This window comes from Salmo salar, chromosome ssa02 (assembly GCF_905237065.1).
Source record: "Salmo salar chromosome ssa02, Ssal_v3.1, whole genome shotgun sequence".
Classification (NCBI taxonomy): Eukaryota; Metazoa; Chordata; class Actinopteri; order Salmoniformes; family Salmonidae; genus Salmo; species Salmo salar.
Window position 1 is genome coordinate 6488945 of NC_059443.1, and position 21056 is coordinate 6510000.

A 21056-nucleotide genomic window follows, 5' to 3' on the forward strand; every position below is an offset into this window, starting at 1 on the left:
AAAGCGCATTTGCTAAGCACAATCGTTGACGACTGTACCAAACCATAAACATCAACGCCTTTCTTAAAATCAATACACAAGTATATATTTTTAAACCTGCATATTTAGTTAATATTGCCTGCTAACATGAATTCCTTTTAACTAAATATGCAGGTTTAAAAATATATACTTGTGTATTGATTTTAAGAAAGGCGTTGATGTTTATGGTTAGGTACACATTGGTGCAACGACAGTGCTTTATTCGCGAATGCGCTTGTTAAATCACCCGTTTGGCGAAGTAGGCTATGATTCAATGATAAATGAACAGGCACCGCATCGATTTTATGCAGCGCAGGACAAGCTAGATAAACTAGTAATATCATCAACCATGTGTAGTTAACTAGTGATTATGTTAAGATTGATTGTTTTTATAAGATAAGTTTAATGCTAGCTAGCACCTTACCTTGGCTCCTTGCTGCACTTGCGTAACAGGTAGTCAGTCTGCCACGCAGTCTCCTCGTGGACTGCAACGTAATCGGCCATGATCGGTGTCCAAAAATGCCGATTACTGATTGTTCTGAAAACTTGAAATCGGCCCTAATTAATCGGCCATTCTGATTAATCAGTCGACCTCTACTATATTCTGTATACCTTGTCACAACACAACCGATTGGCTCTAACGCATTAAGAAGGAAAGAAATTCCACAAATTTACTTTTAAGAAGGCACACCTATTCATTTTAAATGCATTTCAGGTGACTACCTCATTAAGCTGGTTGAGAGAATGCCAAGAGTGTGCAAAGCTGTCATCAAGGCAAAATGTGGCTATTTGAAGAGTCTCAAATATAAAATATATTTAGATTTCTTTAGCACTTTTTTGGTTACTACATGATTCCATATATGTTGGTTACTACATGATTCCATATGTTATTTCATAGTTGTGATGTCTTCACTTTTATTCTACAATGTAGAAAATAGTATAAATGAAAGAAAAACCCTTGAAGGAGTAGGTGTTCTAAAACTTTTGACCTGTTTTGTGTGTTTGACCAGAGACGTTACTTTTAACGTCTCTGGTCAAAAGTAGGCCACTGTAGGGAATAGAGTGCCATTTGGGACGTAGCCTACCCCATGACTAAACCATAGATCTGTGACAGGCTCAGAGTTAAGCAAGTACATCAGACAGCGCAGAGATAGTAGAGCTATCTGACAGCCTGTTCCTGTTTCTCTACATGAGAGTGCAGCTTTCTTGTGGGTTACCCTTAGTTCAGCTAAATTAACCAGTGTGCCACTCTGGCTGACATTGGCCTTTGGAGTGGGCTCTGTTGGAAAAAAAACAACATTCATCCTATTTTTGGAAGCTGGTATGTTCTCCGCAGGACTCCCCGCTCTAAGAGAAAACAGTATTGGAGTGGGGTTTTGTGTAGAAGCCACATCAAGCACGGAGCTTTCCGGGAAAAATCCATCCTATCCCCGATGGCCTTTTTTTATAGATGTGTACGACACACACAAGTCCCCATAGCCAGATGCCTTGTAGGCCTACTTTTACCAGACTGTAGTTGCTCGCTGAGGCTTGCAGAAGCCACACTCAGGTGGAGAGGGCCTATTGGCAGCAATAACAACAGTGATGATGTCATAAAGATAATGAATCTCTCTGATTGGTTGCCTCCTCTGACCTTGTGAGCCAACCAAGGGGGAAAAAGGATGAGCTCATGTTATCACAGTGATTATATTACTCATACTTACGTCCACTTTCCATACAGAGCAGTTCATCTAGTCCGCTCAGCTGAACGCATTAGCTAGATATTTGATGACCGCACTCACTGAGGTGATTCCAAGGTTACGCTGTGTACACATGTCTTCAGGTAACCCTGGGTGGGTTTTTAAAAACGTATTTATTTAACCTTTATCCAACCAGGAAGTCCCATTAAGGTCAGAAGACCTCTTTTACAAGGGAGACCTGGCCAAGAGGGTAGCAATAGTGCGTGGGGTACAATCAAATCACATTTTATTGGTCACATACACATATTTAGCCGACGTTATTGCGGGTGTAGCGAAATGCTGGTGTTCTTAGCTCCAACAGTGCAGTAGTATCTAACAGTTCACAACAATACACCCACATCTAAAAATAAAAGAATGGAATTAAGAAATAGATAAATATTAGGACGAGCAAATGTCAGAGTGGCATTGACTGAATCCAGTATCTACATATGAAATGAGTAAAACGGTATGTAAACATTATTAATGATTTGATGTTAAATCTAAAAAGAGCCAGGATTTTGGGGGGTATGTATGATCACATGTGTCTGCAGGGGAGTGACCTGGCAGGATGCATACCAGCTGGACTATCCCTTTAGGAGTCACTATAGTGACAGAGATCTCTGACTCCTTGGGGTCTGACAGGCTGGCTGTTTATACATGCACTTGACCTTGATTTCTGACGTCCAAGAAAGGATTCCGATGAGGTCAAGAATAGCCCTTCATCTCAAAAGGAGGTTTTGCTTTGCCAGTAGTTTACTAAATCACTATCACAGTATTTATCATGTTGGGATATATCAGTCTCAGGACTCTCTCTCTGTATGAAACAATGACCTACCAATATAACAGTCCCTGTCCTTCTAGTCTTTTGCTCTGTGGTTTTACAGTAATTGTGCAATTTGACCTTGGATAACCCGTGCCTTTCTAACAGAGAAGTTTCTAATGGAGAGGTTTCCTCTGACTTTCTAAGAACCAAGGTTACATAATATTTCTTACAGGGCTTGATTTAACCCTGTAGTCAGAGAACCTGGCAATCAAAGAGATACTTTATGCACGGAGAGAGAAAGCACATATCTAATTGGTGAGCAAAGTGGTTCCTTATGGGTTCGTCGTGACTGATCAAATAAATGAGGACGGCCCCCAGTCTAATTGAACGAGAGCAGGCCTAGTTAACATTGCATATGTATGTTGCCTTTGTGTTGGCACATTCAGGAAGCCCCCGGTTTGAAATGAGGCTCTCCAAAATATATATATAGATGTATTTTTTTGATACCACAAATCAGGCATGCCCATTGATGTAAATGGTACTGCTGTGGCGTATATAACCTTTCCACCCAAAGCTAGGTTGCCCAGATGTTGTGTAACACCGTTGTCTTCCAGGCTTCGCCTTCTCCAGGGTGCAGGCTATCCCAGGGTGCAGGCTATCCCAGGGTGCAGGGTATCCCAGGGTGCAGGGTGTCCCAGGGTGCAGGGTATCCCAGGGTGCAGGGTATCCCAGGGTGCAGGGTATCCCAGCTACACCAGGGTGTAGGGTATCCCAGGGTGCAGGGTATCCCAGGGTGCAGGGTATCCCAGGGTGCAGGGTATCCCGGGGTGCAGGGTATCCCGGGGTGTAGGGTATCCCAGGGTGTAGGGTATCCCAGGGTGCCCCAGGGTGCAGGGTATCCCGGGGTGCAGGGTATCCCGGGGTGCAGGGTATCCCGGGGTGCCCCAGGGATACGTGCCACAGGGTATCCCAGGGTGCCACAGGGTATCCCAGGGTGCAGGGTATCCCAGGGTGCAGGGTATCCCAGCTACACCAGGGTGTAGGGTATCCCAGGGTGCAGGGTATCCCAGGGTGCCCCAGGGTATCCCAGGGTGCCCCAGGGATACGTGCCACAGGGTATCCCAGGGTGCCACAGGGTATCCCAGGGTTCCACAGGGTATCCCAGGGTGCCACAGGGTATCCCAGGGTGCCACAGGGTATCCCAGGGTGCCACAGGGTATCCCAGGGTGCCACAGGGTATCCCAGGGTGCCACAGGGTATCCCAGAGTGCAGGGTATCCCAGGGTGCGGGGTATCCCAGGGTGCGGGGTATCCCAGGGCATAGGGTATCCCAGGGTGCAGGGTATCCCAGGGTGCATCTTTGTGTTTGTTTTTGTCAGTTTGACCTTTACAGTTGCGCAATGCACTCCCATGACCACTTGAAAGGGCTGTCCATGTCTTGTACCATTCATTACCCTAGACGTGTAGTCCAGCCTAATGTAGATATTCCAAGTCTTGTACCATTCATTACCCTAGACGTGTAGTCCAGCCTAATGTAGCTATTCCATGTCTTGTACCATTCATTACCCTAGACGTGTAGTCCAGCCTAATGTAGCTATTCCAAGTCTTGTACCATTCATTACCCTAGACGTGTAGTCTAGCCTAATGTAGCTATTCCATGTCTTGTACCATTCATTACCCTAGACGTGTAGTCCAGCCTAATGTAGCTATTCCATGTCTTGTACCATTCATTACCCTAGACGTGTAGTCCAGCCTAATGTAGCTATTCCAAGGCTTGTACCATTCATTACCCTAGACGTGTAGTCCAGCCTAAATGTTCAGAGTTATAGTGTAACAAATGGAGCGATATATGTGCAGTGCATCGACCTTATTAACAACCAAATATAATGACATAACAAGGTGTAGTAGTGTACTCCAGAAGACGCTCCCATCACAAGGACGCCAGACGGAATCTAAAATGGCCTCCTCTGAAACGTATCAATGCTGCTCCGTTTTATGTTCAGTGTCTTTTTAAATCTGCAATCTTCTTCCTGTTTGACTTTGTTTTTGGACCAGAGGAGGGGACACCCCAGCTAGCTCCCTGAGTTATCCAACGTTGCCTGGCTACTCTTGGTTGCAGCCAGCCCAGGCTAAATTTATTAGATAACAGCTGGTGGTGTTAAATATAGACAGCAGGTGTCTGCGAGGGCCCTGACTACAGTACTCACTGTGAAGACACTCTGGAGTGTAGTGTCACAACAATGCTCGTGTCCAACACACATCTCCCATCCTGTCAAACGCAGCAGACCTGTTCTGTTCTTACCAAGGCTTGACCTACCTGGGGAAACGCCTGTAGTGCCGACAGACTGCTACACAATTCCAACCCAACTATCAACTTTGATACCTTGTGTACGTCCCAAATTGCACCCTATTTCCTATATAGTGCACTACTTTTGACCAGAGCCCTATGTGGCCCCTATTCCCTATATAGTGCACTACTTTTGACCAGAGCCCTATGGGGACCCTATTCCCTATATAGTGCACTACTTTTGACCAGAGCCCTATGGGGACCCTATTCCCTATATAGTGCACTACATTTGACCAGAGCCCTATGGGGACCCTGTTCCCTATATAGTACACTACTTTTGACCAGAGCCCTATGGGGACCCTGTTCCCTATATAGTACACTACTTTTGACCAGAGCCCTATGGGGACACTATTCTCTATATAGTAACACTACTTTTTTTATTTACCTTTATTTAACTAGGCAAGTCAGTTAAGAACAAATTCTCATTTACAATGACGGCCTACCCCTGCCAAACCCGATCGACGCTGGGCCAATTGTGCGCCGCCATATGGGACTCCCAATCACGGCCGGTTATGATACACCCTGGAATCCAACCAGGGTCTGTAGTGACGCCTCTAGCACTGAGATGCAGAGCCTTAGACCGCTGAACCAGGGTCTGTAGTGACGCCTCTAGCACTGAGATGCAGTGTCTTAGACCGCTGAACCAGGGTCTGTAGTGACGCCTCTAGCACTGAGATGCAGAGCCTTAGACCGCTGAACCAGGGTCTGTAGTGACGCCTCTAGCACTGAGATGCAGAGCCTTAGACCGCTGAACCAGGGTCTGTAGTGACGCCTCTAGCACTGAGATGCAGAGCCTTAGACCGCTGAACCAGGGTCTGTAGTGACGCCTCTAGCACTGAGATGCAGAGCCTTGGACCGCTGAGCCAGGGTCTGTAGTGACGCCTCTAGCACTGAGATGCAGAGCCTTAGACCGCTGAACCAGGGTCTGTAGTGACGCCTCTAGCACTGAGATGCAGAGCCTTAGACCGCTGAACCAGGGTCTGTAGTGACGCCTCTAGCACTGAGATGCAGAGCCTTAGACCGCTGAACCAGGGTCTGTAGTGACGCCTCTAGCACTGAGATGCAGTGCCTTAGACCGCTGAACCAGGGTCTGTAGTGACGCCTCTAGCACTGAGATGCAGAGCCTTAGACCGCTGAACCAGGGTCTGTAGTGACGCCTCTAGCATTGTTTTTGTATGTTTAGCTCACATTATATCATTTAAAAGTATGCATTTAGGTGTCTGTAATAGAATAACAAAATGGTTGAGATAATGCCGAGAGAGTGCAAAGCTGTCATCAAGGCAAAGGGTGGCTACTTTGAAGAATCCCAAATATAAAATATATTTTGGTTACTACATGATTCCATGTATTATTATTCTACAATGTAGAAAATAGTAAAAATAAAGAAAAACACTTGAATGAGTAGGTGTGTCCAAACCTTTGACTGGTACTGTATAGTGAGCATGAATCTGAATAAAATCTCAGTATCGAATTGCAATCCATATAGAATCAGCACCTCCGTATTGTGATCGTGAGGTCCCTGGCAATTCCCAAACCTAGTTACTTCCTTCACCACGGTGATGAATGTAGAGACTGATCATTAGAACTAGGGGTCCCTAGCGTATAGCCTGCATCATGAGCTGTATCAATACAGTAACATCATGTCACTCAATGTCTTTCATGTTGTTTACAACAAGTCATCAGTGTTTGACTCCCTATCTCTAAACGAAGCTAATGTCTCTAACTCTGAATGATCGGCTATGAAAAGCCAACTGACATTTACTCCTGAGGTGCTGACCTGTTGCACCCTCGACAACTACTGTGATTATTATTATTTGACCCTGCTGGTCATTTATGAACATTTGAACATCTTGGCCATGTTCTGTTATAATCTCCACCCGGCACAGCCAGAAGAGGACTGGCCACCCCTCATAGCCTGGTTCCTCTCTAGGTTTCTTCCTAGGTTCTGGCCTTTCTAGGGAGTTTTTCCTAGCCACTGTGCTTCTACACCTGCATTGCTTGCTGTTTGGGGTTTTAGGCTGGGTTTCTGTACAGCACTTTGTGACATCGGCTGATGTAAAATGGGCTTTATAAATACATTTGATTGATTGACCTGTTATGCTCTCTGTGATCTCTGTTGTCTACCCAGTGTAGTCATGTGATCGTCCATTCCAGCCACATAATCATCCAATTAACGTCCTCAGAGGCCAGCCCAAGCCTTCTGAAGACTTCTCAGAATGATGCTCTGGCCTCTGTGGCCTGGCTGCTAGGATACCGTGTGAACATGTTTACCAGTCATCTAGTCAGTCTGCGTGACAACACCAGCGGAGAAGTTTAGCCTCACCACCGAGCACTCTAGTTGTTGTGGATATCTGCCCCATACTGCTGTATGAGTTGTTCATCACTGACTCTAAAGTAGTGGACCTACAACACCTAGGCCTGAATAGCTCTTTATGATAAATCTTGTGTTTACTAAGTCAACCCTGAGGTCAATTTGAGCCCTCAAACTGCTAAGCTTAATTGGTTTTTAATCCCAGCTTGTTGTGGTTGACAGTCAATATAGTAGCTAATAAGCTTGGCCAAGCTACATCCTTTACTGAGCCACGGCATGACTTCATAACCCAAGTATAAAAGCAACAACAAACAGAAAAGGCTTGCCCTCCTCCAGGATCATTGGCCACTATATTTAGGCCAATCCAGAGACAGCGCTGTTCAGTCTAGTTTTGTAACACACTGGCCCTGTGTATGAAGGATTAGACTGTGTGTACGGGTGAGAAGCCATTAAGGAGAGTGGAGAGATAAGCCATTGTGGAGAGAGATAAGTTAGGCTATGAGGAATTGTTGTTCTGTTGTCTGCAATGTGTTGCTGTGTCTATAGTATCCTGATTCATTTAGTCAGTTATCAAGTGCTAGTTTTAATGGAAGCTGAAGACTTACAAACCAACCAACTGACTTCCCAAACCTCAAATCCAGGTCTGGTCTGTTTGGTCTGCATCTCCTGAAGCATTGGCTGCTCGGCACTCTGGGTTTAAAACTCTGTGTACCTGCTCCTCAAAGGAGGAAGGACCATAGCTTGGTCCCCTGCTACAAACATCTAGCTGGTCTCTAAGGTCTTAGGTTTGGGTCTTGTGTTTGGGCTGGTGAGAGTGTCACTGTGGTGTTTGGGGTTTGTGAGCACGTCACTGTGATGTTTGGGCCGATGAGAGTCTGTGTGTGTGTGACTCCATATGAGTAATCATATACATGATATCTGGTCCTCTGGCAAGGCTCAGACATGGGTACATCCCAAATGACACCCTATTCCCTTTATAGTGCACTACTTTTGACCAGGGCCGTCATAGTGGATAGGGTGCTATTTGGTAAGCAACCTTTGGTCCAGTTTGAGCTACTCAGCAGGGCATCCTACCTCTTGATAGGCTGAAATGGTTTTACTCCACAGGAGGCCCTGTAAATCTCCCTCCTATTTAGAACAACAACAGCCCTGATATATATTATAGGCTGCTGTGTTCAGGTGAGACCAGAATAGACACATAACAACATTAGATAAAGGAGTGGTGTCTGGCTAGGCTACAGTAAGGCTGTTATTAGAACAGTCATCCTGGACTGGAGCATGGTATACCGGTGATGTAGCTAGCTAGCCTGATCCTGGACTGGAGCATGGTATACTGGTGATGTAGCTAGCTAGTCTGATCCTGGACTGGACCATGGTATACTGGTGATGTAGCTAGCTAGTCTGATCCTGGACTGGAGCATGGTATACTGGTGATGTAGCTAGCTAGTCTGATCCTGGACTGGACCATGGTATACTGGTGATGTAGCTAGCTAGTCTGATCCTGGACTGGACCATGGTATACTGGTGATGTAGCTAGCTAGTCTGATCCTGGACTGGACCATGGTATACCGGTGATGTAGCTAGCTAGTCTGATCCTGGACTGGAGCATGGTATACCGGTGATGTAGCTAGCTAGTCTGATCCTGGACTGGACCATGGTATACCGGTGATGTAGCTAGCTAGTCTGATCCTGGACTGGAGCATGGTATACCGGTGATGTAGCTAGCTAGTCTGATCCTGGACTGGACCATGGTATACTGGTGATGTAGCTAGCTAGCCTGATCCTGGACTGGACCATGGTATACTGGTGATGTAGCTAGCTAGTCTGATCCTGGACTGGACCATGGTATACTGGTGATGTAGCTAGCTAGTCTGATCCTGGACTGGACCATGGTATACTGGTGATGTAGCTAGCTAGCCTGATCCTGGACTGGACCATGGTATACTGGTGATGTAGCTAGCTAGTCTGATCCTGGACTGGACCATGGTATACTGGTGATGTAGCTAGCTAGTCTGATCCTGGACTGGACCATGGTATACTGGTGATGTAGCTAGCTAGCCTGATCCTGGACTGGACCATGGTATACTGGTGATGTAGCAAGCTAGCCTGATCCTGGACTGGACCATGGTATACTGGTGATGTAGCTAGCTAGCCTGATCCTGGACTGGACCATGGTATACTGGTGATGTAGCTAGCTAGCCTGATCCTGGACTGGACCATGGTATACTGGTGATGTAGCTAGCTAGCCTGATCCTGGACTGGACCATGGTATACTGGTGATGTAGCTAGCTAGCCTGATCCTGGACTGGACCATGGTATACTGGTGATGTAGCTAGCTAGCCTGATCCTGGACTGGACCATGGTATACTGGTGATGTAGCTAGCTAGCCTGATCCTGGACTGGACCATGGTATACTGGTGATGTAGCTAGCTAGCCTGATCCTGGACTGGACCATGGTATACTGGTGATGTAGCTAGCTAGCTTGAGCCAAGGACTATTGTTAGTAGTACTCCAACAGTCTGGAGTATTCGTGACAAATAACACACCTAAAGTCTGATAAAAATCCTAAGAGGTGGAGCAGGGAGTTGTAACAGCGGCAATGCAGAGTATGTGAGTAGAGCTGGAGAGAGGAGCGGAGCATGCCCAATTTAACTGGAGCACGGAGCAACTTTCCCAAAGGCTGGAGCGTCGGCCTTTCACCCGCTCCAATATCGCTCAGTAACGCTCACTTCACCAGCTCAGGGCATGCCTGGCCCAGCATGCATTTGTAGCCTACTTGTGTGCTGCTATAGCCCCTTGCTTTAGCTACTGTCATGGAGTTCAGTAAATATTTTCATTATGAAACTGATAAAACACACAGGTGTTAAATCAAGGTGACTTATAGAGATGAAGAGGACCAAGAGCAGGAGAGGGAGTGTGATGTAATGTCCACAACTAAAGAATCATTGTAGAATCTGAAAAATCACCTTACCTAAATGCATGATGGGGTACTTACTCCATAAAGTACTACAGTTTCAAAACATCTATTCAAAGGCACTGTAGATTGAGCCTTATAAGGCATTCTTTGTTTCATTTGTATTTAATTCTAAGTCACAGCCTATATGTGCAATTTCTAGACTATAATGATTTAATCCAACTAAATGTTGTTTAAATGCTGAGTGCTCCATGTCTCTGCCTCTCTACCAGCCTAGTGTGTCACCCTCACTAATGTTCCACAATGGATTTATTTGTAGGCTATAGCCTTGTAATAATAGTCTAATAATGTAGCTTAAATAATACATTGTTCTGTCTTAGGCCACTTGTCTGGCTACTGACCTATTTACAGTGTTTATATGGTGTTTAATACGACACACAGCCTGTTTCAAATGACCAGCGCTTCTTAGTCACCTTTTACATGTTTAAATGATTTACATTGAAATTATATGGTTTGGTTTCAATACTTCAAAACCAAACGGTAGGTCCAGGTAGTCACAAAAATAGATGGGTGTTGGTTAAATTGTTTTATTTTTTTTATTTCCTGTGAGCGAGGAGCGTTTTCTAGCGGAGCGGTTAGAAAGGATGTGGAGCGTCGGCGCCCGTGAGCGACGAGCGGGATTTCCGACCGCTCAGCTCCCCTCACACACTCTGCAGCAGTGACAGTGAAACAGGCCATCAATAACACTGCTTCATAGCTGCAGATAGAAGTCTGACTCATGTGTGATGTTATTGAGCCAGTCAGTAGCTGTAGTCCTTTCATTCCCCACCTGACCCACAGTCACACTGGTTGAGTCCCAAATGGCACCCCATTCCCTATATAGTGCACTACTTTTGACCAGACCCGATAGGGAGTAGGGTGCCATTTGGGACTATATCCACAGTTAATGCTCTTATAGGAATGGCTGACCTGTGGGCTCCATTAAAGTCCTTGGCTGGCGTGCTGGCTGCTACACAGAAATAGCCCGTCAAGCCCCTTTGTTCAGCCGCCACAGTTTTCTGTCAGCTAGCTAGCTCCACTATGGGTTTGATTGACAGCTGAAGAGAGATGTTCCATGCTGGTACATGTTTCTGTATACTAGCAGTTAAGGTAAATGGGAGAGAGCAGAGTAGATGGTGGTACATGTTTCTGTGTACTAGCAGTTAAGGGAAAGGAGAGAGAGCAGAATAGATGGTGGTACATGTTTCTGTGTACTAGCAGTTAAGGGAAAGGAGAGAGAGCAGAGTAGATGGTGGTACATGTTTCTGTATACTAGCAGTTAAGGGAAAGGAGAGAGAGCAGAGTAGATGGTGGTACATGTTTCTGTATACTAGCAGTTAAGGGAAAGGAGAGAGAGCAGAGTAGATGGTGGTACATGTTTCTGTGTACTAGCAGTTAAGGGAAATGAGAGAGAGCAGAGTAGATGGTGGTACATGTTTCTGTATACTAGCAGTTAAGGGAAATGGGAGAGAACAGAGTAGATGGTGGTACATGTTTCTGTATACTAGCAGTTAAGGGAAATGGGAGAGAACAGAGTAGATGGTGGTACATGTTTCTGTATACTAGCAGTTAAGGGAAATGGGAGAGAACAGAGTAGATGGTGGTACATGTTTCTGTGTACTAGCAGTTAAGGGAAAGGAGAGAGAGCAGAGTAGATGGTGGTACATGTTTCTGTGTACTAGCAGTTAAGGGAAATGAGAGAGAACAGAGTGAAGTTGGTTAGGTTTATGGGTTGTTCTGACTCCTGGGGGTGACTGTTAAATATAGTGAAGTTGGTTAGGTTTCTAGGTTATGGGTTGTTCTGACTCCTGGGGGTGACTGTTAAATATAGTGAAGTTGGTTAGGTTTCTAGGTTATGGGTTGTTCTGACTCCTGGGGGTGACTGTTAAATATAGTGAAGTTGGTTAGGTTTCTAGGTTATGGGTTGTTCTGACTCCTGGGGGTGACTGTTAAATATAGTGAAGTTGGTTAGGTTTCTAGGTTATGGGTTGTTCTGACTCCTGGGGGTGACTGTTAAATATAGTGAAGTTGGTTAGGTTTCTAGGTTATGGGTTGTTCTGACTCCTGGGGGTGACTGTTAAATATAGTGACGTTGGTTAGGTTTCTAGGTTATGGGTTGTTCTGACTCCTGGGGGTGACTGTTAAATATAGTGAAGTTGGTTAGGTTTCTAGGTTATGGGTTGTTCTGACTCCTGGGGGTGACTGTTAAATATAGTGAAGTTGGTTAGGTTTCTAGGTTATGGGTTGTTCTGACTCCTGGGGGTGACTGTTAAATATAGTGAAGTTGGTTAGGTTTCTAGGTTATGGGTTGTTCTGACTCCTGGGGGTGACTGTTAAATATAGTGACGTTGGTTAGGTTTCTAGGTTATGGGTTGTTCTGACTCCTGGGGGTGACTGTTAAATATAGTGAAGTTGGTTAGGTTTCTAGGTTATGGGTTGTTCTGACTCCTGGGGGTGACTGTTAAATATAGTGAAGTTGGTTAGGTTTCTAGGTTATGGGTTGTTCTGACTCCTGGGGGTGACTGTTAAATATAGTGAAGTTGGTTAGGTTTCTAGGTTATGGGTTGTTCTGACTCCTGGGGGTGACTGTTAAATATAGTGAAGTTGGTTAGGTTTCTAGGTTATGGGTTGTTCTGACTCCTGGGGGTGACTGTTAAATATAGTGAAGTTGGTTAGGTTTCTAGGTTATGGGTTGTTCTGACTCCTGGGGGTGACTGTTAAATATAGTGAAGTTGGTTAGGTTTCTAGGTTATGGGTTGTTCTGACTCCTGGGGGTGACTGTTAAATATAGTGACGTTGGTTAGGTTTCTAGGTTATGGGTTGTTCTGACTCCTGGGGGTGACTGTTAAATATAGTGAAGTTGGTTAGGTTTCTAGGTTATGGGTTGTTCTGACTCCTGGGGGTGACTGTTAAATATAGTGAAGTTGGTTAGGTTTCTAGGTTATGGGTTGTTCTGACTCCTGGGGGTGACTGTTAAATATAGTGAAGTTGGTTAGGTTTCTAGGTTATGGGTTGTTCTGACTCCTGGGGGTGACTGTTAAATATAGTGAAGTTGGTTAGGTTTCTAGGTTATGGGTTGTTCTGACTCCTGGGGGTGACTGTTAAATATAGTGACGTTGGTTAGGTTTCTAGGTTATGGGTTGTTCTGACTCCTGGGGGTGACTGTTAAATATAGTGAAGTTGGTTAGGTTTCTAGGTTATGGGTTGTTCTGACTCCTGGGGGTGACTGTTAAATATAGTGAAGTTGGTTAGGTTTCTAGGTTATGGGTTGTTCTGACTCCTGGGGGTGACTGTTAAATATAGTGAAGTTGGTTAGGTTTCTAGGTTATGGGTTGTTCTGACTCCTGGGGGTGACTGTTAAATATAGTGAAGTTGGTTAGGTTTCTAGGTTATGGGTTGTTCTGACTCCTGGGGTGACTGTTAAATATAGTGAAGTTGGTTAGGTTTCTAGGTTATGGGTTGTTCTGACTCCTGGGGGTGACTGTTAAATATAGTGACGTTGGTTAGGTTTCTAGGTTATGGGTTGTTCTGACTCCTGGGGGTGACTGTTAAATATAGTGACGTTGGTTAGGTTTCTAGGTTATGGGTTGTTCTGACTCCTGGGGGTGACTGTTAAATATAGTGAAGTTGGTTAGGTTTCTAGGTTATGGGTTGTTCTGACTCCTGGGGGTGACTGTTAAATATAGTGAAGTTGGTTAGGTTTCTAGGTTATGGGTTGTTCTGACTCCTGGGGGTGACATTAGCAGTTGAGTGCTGTCAGTGTCATATGACAAACCTGGGCAGCCTGGACTGGTTCAGAACAGAGATGAGAGAGCCTGGGGGAGGCACCGCAGGAGGAGCGGCGTAGTGAAGATTTATTTGCCTAGATTACTATAAGCTTTCTCACGGGTCTGTGCAGTGTGGATCGACACTCGGTGTGTGAAGGGGAAGCTCTGCATAGTAACAGGTTGGAGAGATTCCTTGGAGGACCTGGGTTTTGATGAGCTTGATCAAACTGGTGGTGACAGAGGAATGAAATGAGGAAGGAATCTAAAGAAGACTGCTTGTTGTTTCTCTTCTTGTCTGTTTGAGGATGTTTTCTTGTCAAAGAAGTTGGCTCAGGTGAGCAGTACAATACGCTGGCTTCTCTGAGTGGTAGTTTTACTCTGGACTTTTACTTTCACATACAGTTGACTTCAACAGTTGTATTTTCTACTTCACAGTTGGCTACTATGTGTTCAGTTTGAAGGAGGTAGTGAGGGAAGTTATTTTGTTAAGGAGATAGCGTAATAATAACTGTAAAGCTGAAGCCCCCATAGAGGGTGTCGAATTACTGTCAGTGTGTCCGCTTTACCTCAATTAGGCAGCAACCTCATCCTTATTACATTTAAACGGTAGGCTACAACCTATAACATTACGACAGGCTACACTACACTACTAGGTTACAGTATGTCTCTACAGGTAAAACAACACTACTAGGTTACAGTATGTCTCTACAGGGAAAACAACACTACTAGGTTACAGTATGTCTCTGCAGGGAAAACAACACTACTAGGTTACAGTATGTCTCTGCAGGTAAAACAACACTACTAGGTTACAGTATGTCTCTACAGGTAAAACAACACTACTAGGTTACAGTATGTCTCTACAGGTAAAACAACACTACTAGGTTACAGTATGTCTCTGCAGGTAAAACAACACTACTAGGTTACAGTATGTCTCTGCAGGTAAAACAACACTACTAGGTTACAGTATGTCTCTGCAGGTAAAACAACACTACTAGGTTACAGTATGTCTCTGCAGGTAAAACAACACTACTAGGTTACAGTATGTCTCTACAGGTAAAACAACACTACTAGGTTACAGTATGTCTCTGCAGGTAAAACAACACTACTAGGTTACAGTATGTCTCTACAGGTAAAACAACACTACTAGGTTACAGTATGTCTCTACAGGTAAAACAACACTACTAGGTTACAGTATGTCTCTACAGGTAAAACAACACTACTAGGTTACAGTATGTCTCTACAGGGAAAACAACACTACTAGGTTACAGTATGCCTCTGCAGGTAAAACAACACTACTAGGTTACAGTATGTCTCTGCAGGTAAAACAACACTACTAGGTTACAGTATGTCTCTGCAGGTAAAACAACACTACTAGGTTACAGTATGTCTCTGCAGGTAAAACAACACTACTAGGTTACAGTATGTCTCTACAGGTAAAACAACACTACTAGGTTACAGTATGTCTCTGCAGGTAAAACAACACTACTAGGTTACAGTATGTCTCTACAGGTAAAACAACACTACTAGGTTACAGTATGTCTCTGCAGGTAAAACAACACTACTAGGTTACAGTATGTCTCTACAGGTAAAACAACACTACTAGGTTACAGTATGTCTCTGCAGGTAAAACAACACTACTAGGTTACAGTATGTCTCTGCAGGTAAAACAACACTACTAGGTTACAGTATGTCTCTGCAGGTAAAACAACACTACTAGGTTACAGTATGTCTCTACAGGTAAAACAACACTACTAGGTTACAGTATGTCTCTGCAGGTAAAACAACACTACTAGGTTACAGTATGTCTCTGCAGGTAAAACAACACTACTAGGTTACAGTATGTCTCTGCAGGTAAAACAACACTACTAGGTTACAGTATGTCTCTGCAGGTAAAACAACACTACTAGGTTACAGTATGTCTCTGCAGGGAAAACAACACTACTAGGTTACAGTATGTCTCTGCAGGTAAAACAACACTACTAGGTTACAGTATGTCTCTGCAGGTAAAACAACACTACTAGGTTACAGTATGTCTCTACAGGTAAAACAACACTACTAGGTTACAGTATGTCTCTGCAGGTAAAACAACACTACTAGGTTACAGTATGTCTCTGCAGGTAAAACAACACTACTAGGTTACAGTATGTCTCTGCAGGTAAAACAACACTACTAGGTTACAGTATGTCTCTGCAGGTAAAACAACACTACTAGGTTACAGTATGTCTCTGCAGGTAAAACAACACTACTAGGTTACAGTATGTCTCTACAGGTAAAACAACACTACTAGGTTACAGTATGTCTCTGCAGGTAAAACAACACTACTAGTATCATCCTGATCAAGATTGTGAATTGTGGTCTAACTGTAGAAATAACTGGAGAAGTGTCCCTACAGCGCTGAAGTAGGAGAAATAACTGGAGAAGTGTCCCTACAGCGCTGAAGTAGGAGAACTAACTGGAGAAGTGTCCCTACAGCGCTGAAGTAGGAGAAATACCTGGAGAAGTCTCCCTACAGCGCTGAAGTAGGAGAACTAACTGGAGAAGTGTCCCTACAGTGCTGAAATAGGAGAAATAACTGGAGAAGTGTCCCTACAGCGCTGAAGTAGGAGAAATAACCGGAGAAGTGTCCCTACAGTGCTGAAATAGGAGAAATAACCGGAGAAGTGTCCCTACAGTGCTGTGTTTTCCATTTGTGTCCTATGATCTCGAAGTATGCAGTACGTTTAACACATGCTGCTGTGTGTATTTAACGTATGGGGCTGTGTGTGGTTAACGTACGGGGCTGTGTGTGGTTAACGTACGGGGCTGTGTGTGGTTAACGTACGGGGCTGTGTGTGGTTAACGTACGGGGCTGTGTGTGGTTAACGTACGGGGCTGTGTGTGGTTAACGTACGGGGCTGTGTGTGGTTAACGTACGGGGCTGTGTGTGGTTAACGTACGGGGCTGTGTGTGGTTAACGTACGGGGCTGTGTGTGGTATTTGTGGAGTTGACAGTTCTAGGGTATCAGTTATCCTCACCTAGGCCCAGGGCCTAAAATGAACACCCGCCACCTGGCGAACGTGGGTAGATTTTGGTGTTGGCGGGTAAGAATGTGTAATTCACCAGCTACGTTAGTGCGTGGCAGTACTCCAGGCTCTACAGTGTGGGTATTTCATCAAAATAGTCAAGCATGAGCCCAAGTTAGAGTGATTTCTAGCTAAATAAAAGCTGCAGTAGTTAATGCACAAAGAAGCTATAACATTAGGATTCAGATATCAGGCAGCAACACTGCCTGTCTGGGGGCTGTGAGGGCTGAAATATTTGTTTTTAGAAGCAATGGGCACAGGCATAAAAGTTGGTCTAATTTACTCAAGTCTCCTACAGTCATTTCTTGTTTATTTACATTGTTTTGTTCACAAGCTAGGTTACCTTTTCAATGTTTGAGTTTCCTCCCACTTCTAGCAAAAAGAGACATCGTTGGCTCTCTACTAGTGACACACTCACAGGCACAGGTGATGACTTGAGTGGCCCTGTTACCAAGGTAACCTTAAAAGGGCAGCTAAACATTTTTTATCTAATAACTTCTTACTAGTAATACATTTCTTGTTTTAGAAACATTGCTAAGCATGCACATCAGTTTTTTTGTGTTTCTTTATGGTACAAAAAAAATATTTGGGCTGGTAAAAAATCTGATTGGCTGGTAGATTTTCTTTGTATCTACCTGCCACAGTGGCTGGTATACAAACAAGTTAGTTTTAGGCCCTGTCTAGGCCTGTCTTTTATCTGTCTGTGTCCTCTCCTTACCCTGTGTGTGTCTGTCTGACTGACTGACTGACTGACTGACTGACTGTACCGTCTTTTATCTGTCTGGGTCCTCTCCTTACCCTGTGTGTGTCTGACTGTCTGTCTGACTGACTGACTGACTGACTGTACCGTCTTTTATCTGTCTGTGTCCTCTCCTTACCCTGTGTGTGTCTGACTGACTGACTGTCTGTCTGACTGACAGACTGACTGACTGTACCGTCTTTTATCTGTCTGTGTCCTCTCCTTACCCTGTGTGTGTCTGACTGACTGACTGTCTGTCTGACTGACAGACTGACTGACTGTACCGTCTTTTATCTGTCTGTGTCCTCTCCTTACCCTGTGTGTGTCTGACTGACTGACTGTCTGTCTGACTGACAGACTGACTGACTGTACCGTCTTTTATCTGTCTGTGTCCCCTCCTTACCCTGTGTGTGTCTGACTGACTGACTGTCTGTCTGACTGACAGACTGACTGACTGTACCGTCTTTTATCTGTCTGTGTCCCCTCCTTACCCTGTGTGTGAAGTTTGATAGAATAAAAGTTTACCAAACGCTCTTCAGCCCAGCTTGATCAAAACAGGAAATGATGTCCTGAACTGACTGACTAGGGATAATAGAGAATAGGTAGACTTTCTCTCCCCAACTAAGTGTGTGTGTGTGTGTGTGTGTGTGTGTGTGTGTGTGTGTAGTTTGACTGTTAGTCCCGCTGACTCTCTCTCTCTCCCCTCTGTCTCTGCAGCGCTGCACTCAAGCCGGCCAGTCGTTGATGGAGTTCTTGCAGGGGAGCGGTGACTACTGCCACGCCCAACATCTCAGCGCTTGAGCCCAGGCCCCCCGGGGGAGGATGGCCCTGCTGCCCTGCTGCACCTCCCATCCCTGAATGCCCACAGCCAGGTCGCCCTCTCCACCCAGACCCAGCCACCCCCACACTGACTGTAGACTGACCGTCGGACGGCAGGCCCACTAACTCACCAGATGGGGTAGTGAGTGTCGGGGGCCAAGGGCAGCGTAAGCTAACGGACAGCTACCTCTTCACCCCCCGGCACCTTACTCTTCACCCTCTCCAAACCCCACTCTATTTCCAGCACCCCAAGACACCCTGGACAGGAGAGACTTGAGAGGACCTTGTAAAGTCCTCCTGAGGTGGGGTGTTGTTGCTGGGGTTTGTTCCTCAGCCTCAGAGAGACTAGCAGGTGTGACCTGCCTGCTTGGCTTCCTGCCTGGCTTCCTGCCTGCTGTGTCAGGACAGTGTACTGTAGCTAGTGGGCTGGGTACTCCTCTGTCAGGGTGGGTGCGGGCCCCTGGGTCTGGGTCGACGTCGTGGCGTCTTCTCCTGAGAGTGGGATCCTCAGTGTGTCCAGAATGAACCGTCCAGCTCCCCCCGTTGAGGTCTGCTACAAGAACATGAGGTTCCTCATCACACACAACCCCACCAACGCCACCCTCGACACCTTCATCGAGGTGAGACAGAGAGGAACCTTCCACACAACACCACTAACACCACTCTAATCACCTTCATCGAGGTGAGACAGAGAGGAACCTTCCACACAACACCACTAACACCACTCTAATCACCTTCATCGAGGTGAGACAGAGAGGAACCTTCCACACAACACCACTAACACCACTCTATTCACCTTCATCGAGGTGAGACAGAGAGGAACCTTCCACACAACACCACTAACACCACTCTAATCACCTTCATCGAGGTGAGACAGAGAGGAACCTTCCACACAACACCACTAACACCACTCTAATCACCTTCATCGAGGTGAGACAGAGAGGAACCTTCCACACAACACCACTAACACCACTCTAATCACCTTCATCGAGGTGAGACAGAGAGGAACCTTCCACACAACACCACTAACACCACTCTAATCACCTTCATCGAGGTGAGACAGAGAACCTTCCACACAACACCACTAACACCACTCTAATCACCTTCATCGAGGTGAGACAGAGAGGAACCTTCCACACAACACCACTAACACCACTCTAATCACCTTCATCGAGGTGAGACAGAGAGGAACCTTCCACACAACACCACTAACACCACTCTAATCACCTTCATCGAGGTGAGACAGAGAGGAACCTTCCACACAACACCACTAACACCACTCTAATCACCTTCATCGAGGTGAGACAGAGAGGAACCTTCCACACAACACCACTAACACCACTCTAATCACCTTCATCGAGGTGAGACAGAGAGGAACCTTCCACACAACACCACTAACACCACTCTAATCACCTTCATCGAGGTGAGACAGAGAGGAACCTTCCACACAACACCACTAACACCACTCTAATCACCTTCATCGAGGTGAGACAGAGAGGAACCTTCCACACAACACCACTAACACCACTCTAATCACCTTCATCGAGGTGAGACAGAGAACCTTCCACACAACACCACTAACCACTCTAATCACCTTCATCGAGGTGAGACAGAGAGGAACCTTCCACACAACACCACTAACACCACTCTAATCACCTTCATCGAGGTGAGACAGAGAGGAACCTTCCACACAACACCACTAACACCACTCTAATCACCTTCATCGAGGTGAGACAGAGAACCTTCCACACAACACCACTAACACCACTCTATTCACCTTCATCGAGGTGAGACAGAGAGGAACCTTCCACACAACACCACTAACACCACTCTAATCACCTTCATCGAGGTGAGACAGAGAATCTTCCACTAACACCACTCTAATCACCTTCATCGAGGTGAGACAGAGAGGAACCTTCCACACAACACCACTAACACCACTCTAATCACCTTCATCGAGGTGAGACAGAGAGGAACCTTCCACACAACACCACTAACACCACTCTAATCACCTTCATCGAGGTGAGACAGAGAGGAACCTTCCACACAACACCACTAACACCACTCTAATCACCTTCATCGAGGTGAGACAGAGAACCTTCCACACAACACCACTAACACCACTCTAATCACCTTCATCGAGGTGAGACAGAGAACCTTCCACACAACACCACTAACACCACTCTAATCACCTTCATCGAGGTGAGACAGAGAGGAACCTTCCACACAACACCACTAACACCACTCTAATCACCTTCATCGAGGTGAGACAGAGAACCTTCCACTAACACCACTCTAATCACCTTCATCGAGGTGAGACAGAGAGGAACCTTCCACACAACACCACTAACACCACTCTATTCACCTTCATTGAGGTGAGACAGAGAGGAACCTTCCACACAACACCACTAACACCACTCTAATCACCTTCATCGAGGTGAGACAGAGAGGAACCTTCCACACAACACCACTAACACCACTCTAATCACCTTCATCGAGGTGAGACAGAGAGGAACCTTCCACACAACACCACTAACACCACTCTAATCACCTTCATCG

The 21056-nt window shown here is 45.6% G+C and overlaps 1 protein-coding gene across 4 annotated transcripts in view; it reads left to right on the plus strand.

Annotated features, from left to right (window-relative positions):
• Positions 1 to 21056, plus strand: part of LOC106597860 (protein tyrosine phosphatase type IVA 3) — a 61685-nt gene that overhangs the window by 18581 nt on the left and 22048 nt on the right. For 2 of the 4 annotated variants that reach the window (XM_045696852.1, XM_045696858.1), the window contains exon 2: positions 18396 to 19117. In XM_045696852.1, coding sequence (XP_045552808.1) covers positions 19019 to 19117 — 99 coding nt within the window. In that variant the 5' untranslated portion in view covers positions 18396 to 19018. Of the gene's footprint in view, positions 1 to 13898; positions 14211 to 17303; positions 17395 to 18395; positions 19118 to 21056 lie in introns of those variants that run through there. The other 2 variants (XM_045696847.1, XM_045696856.1) reach the window with 2 other exon arrangements.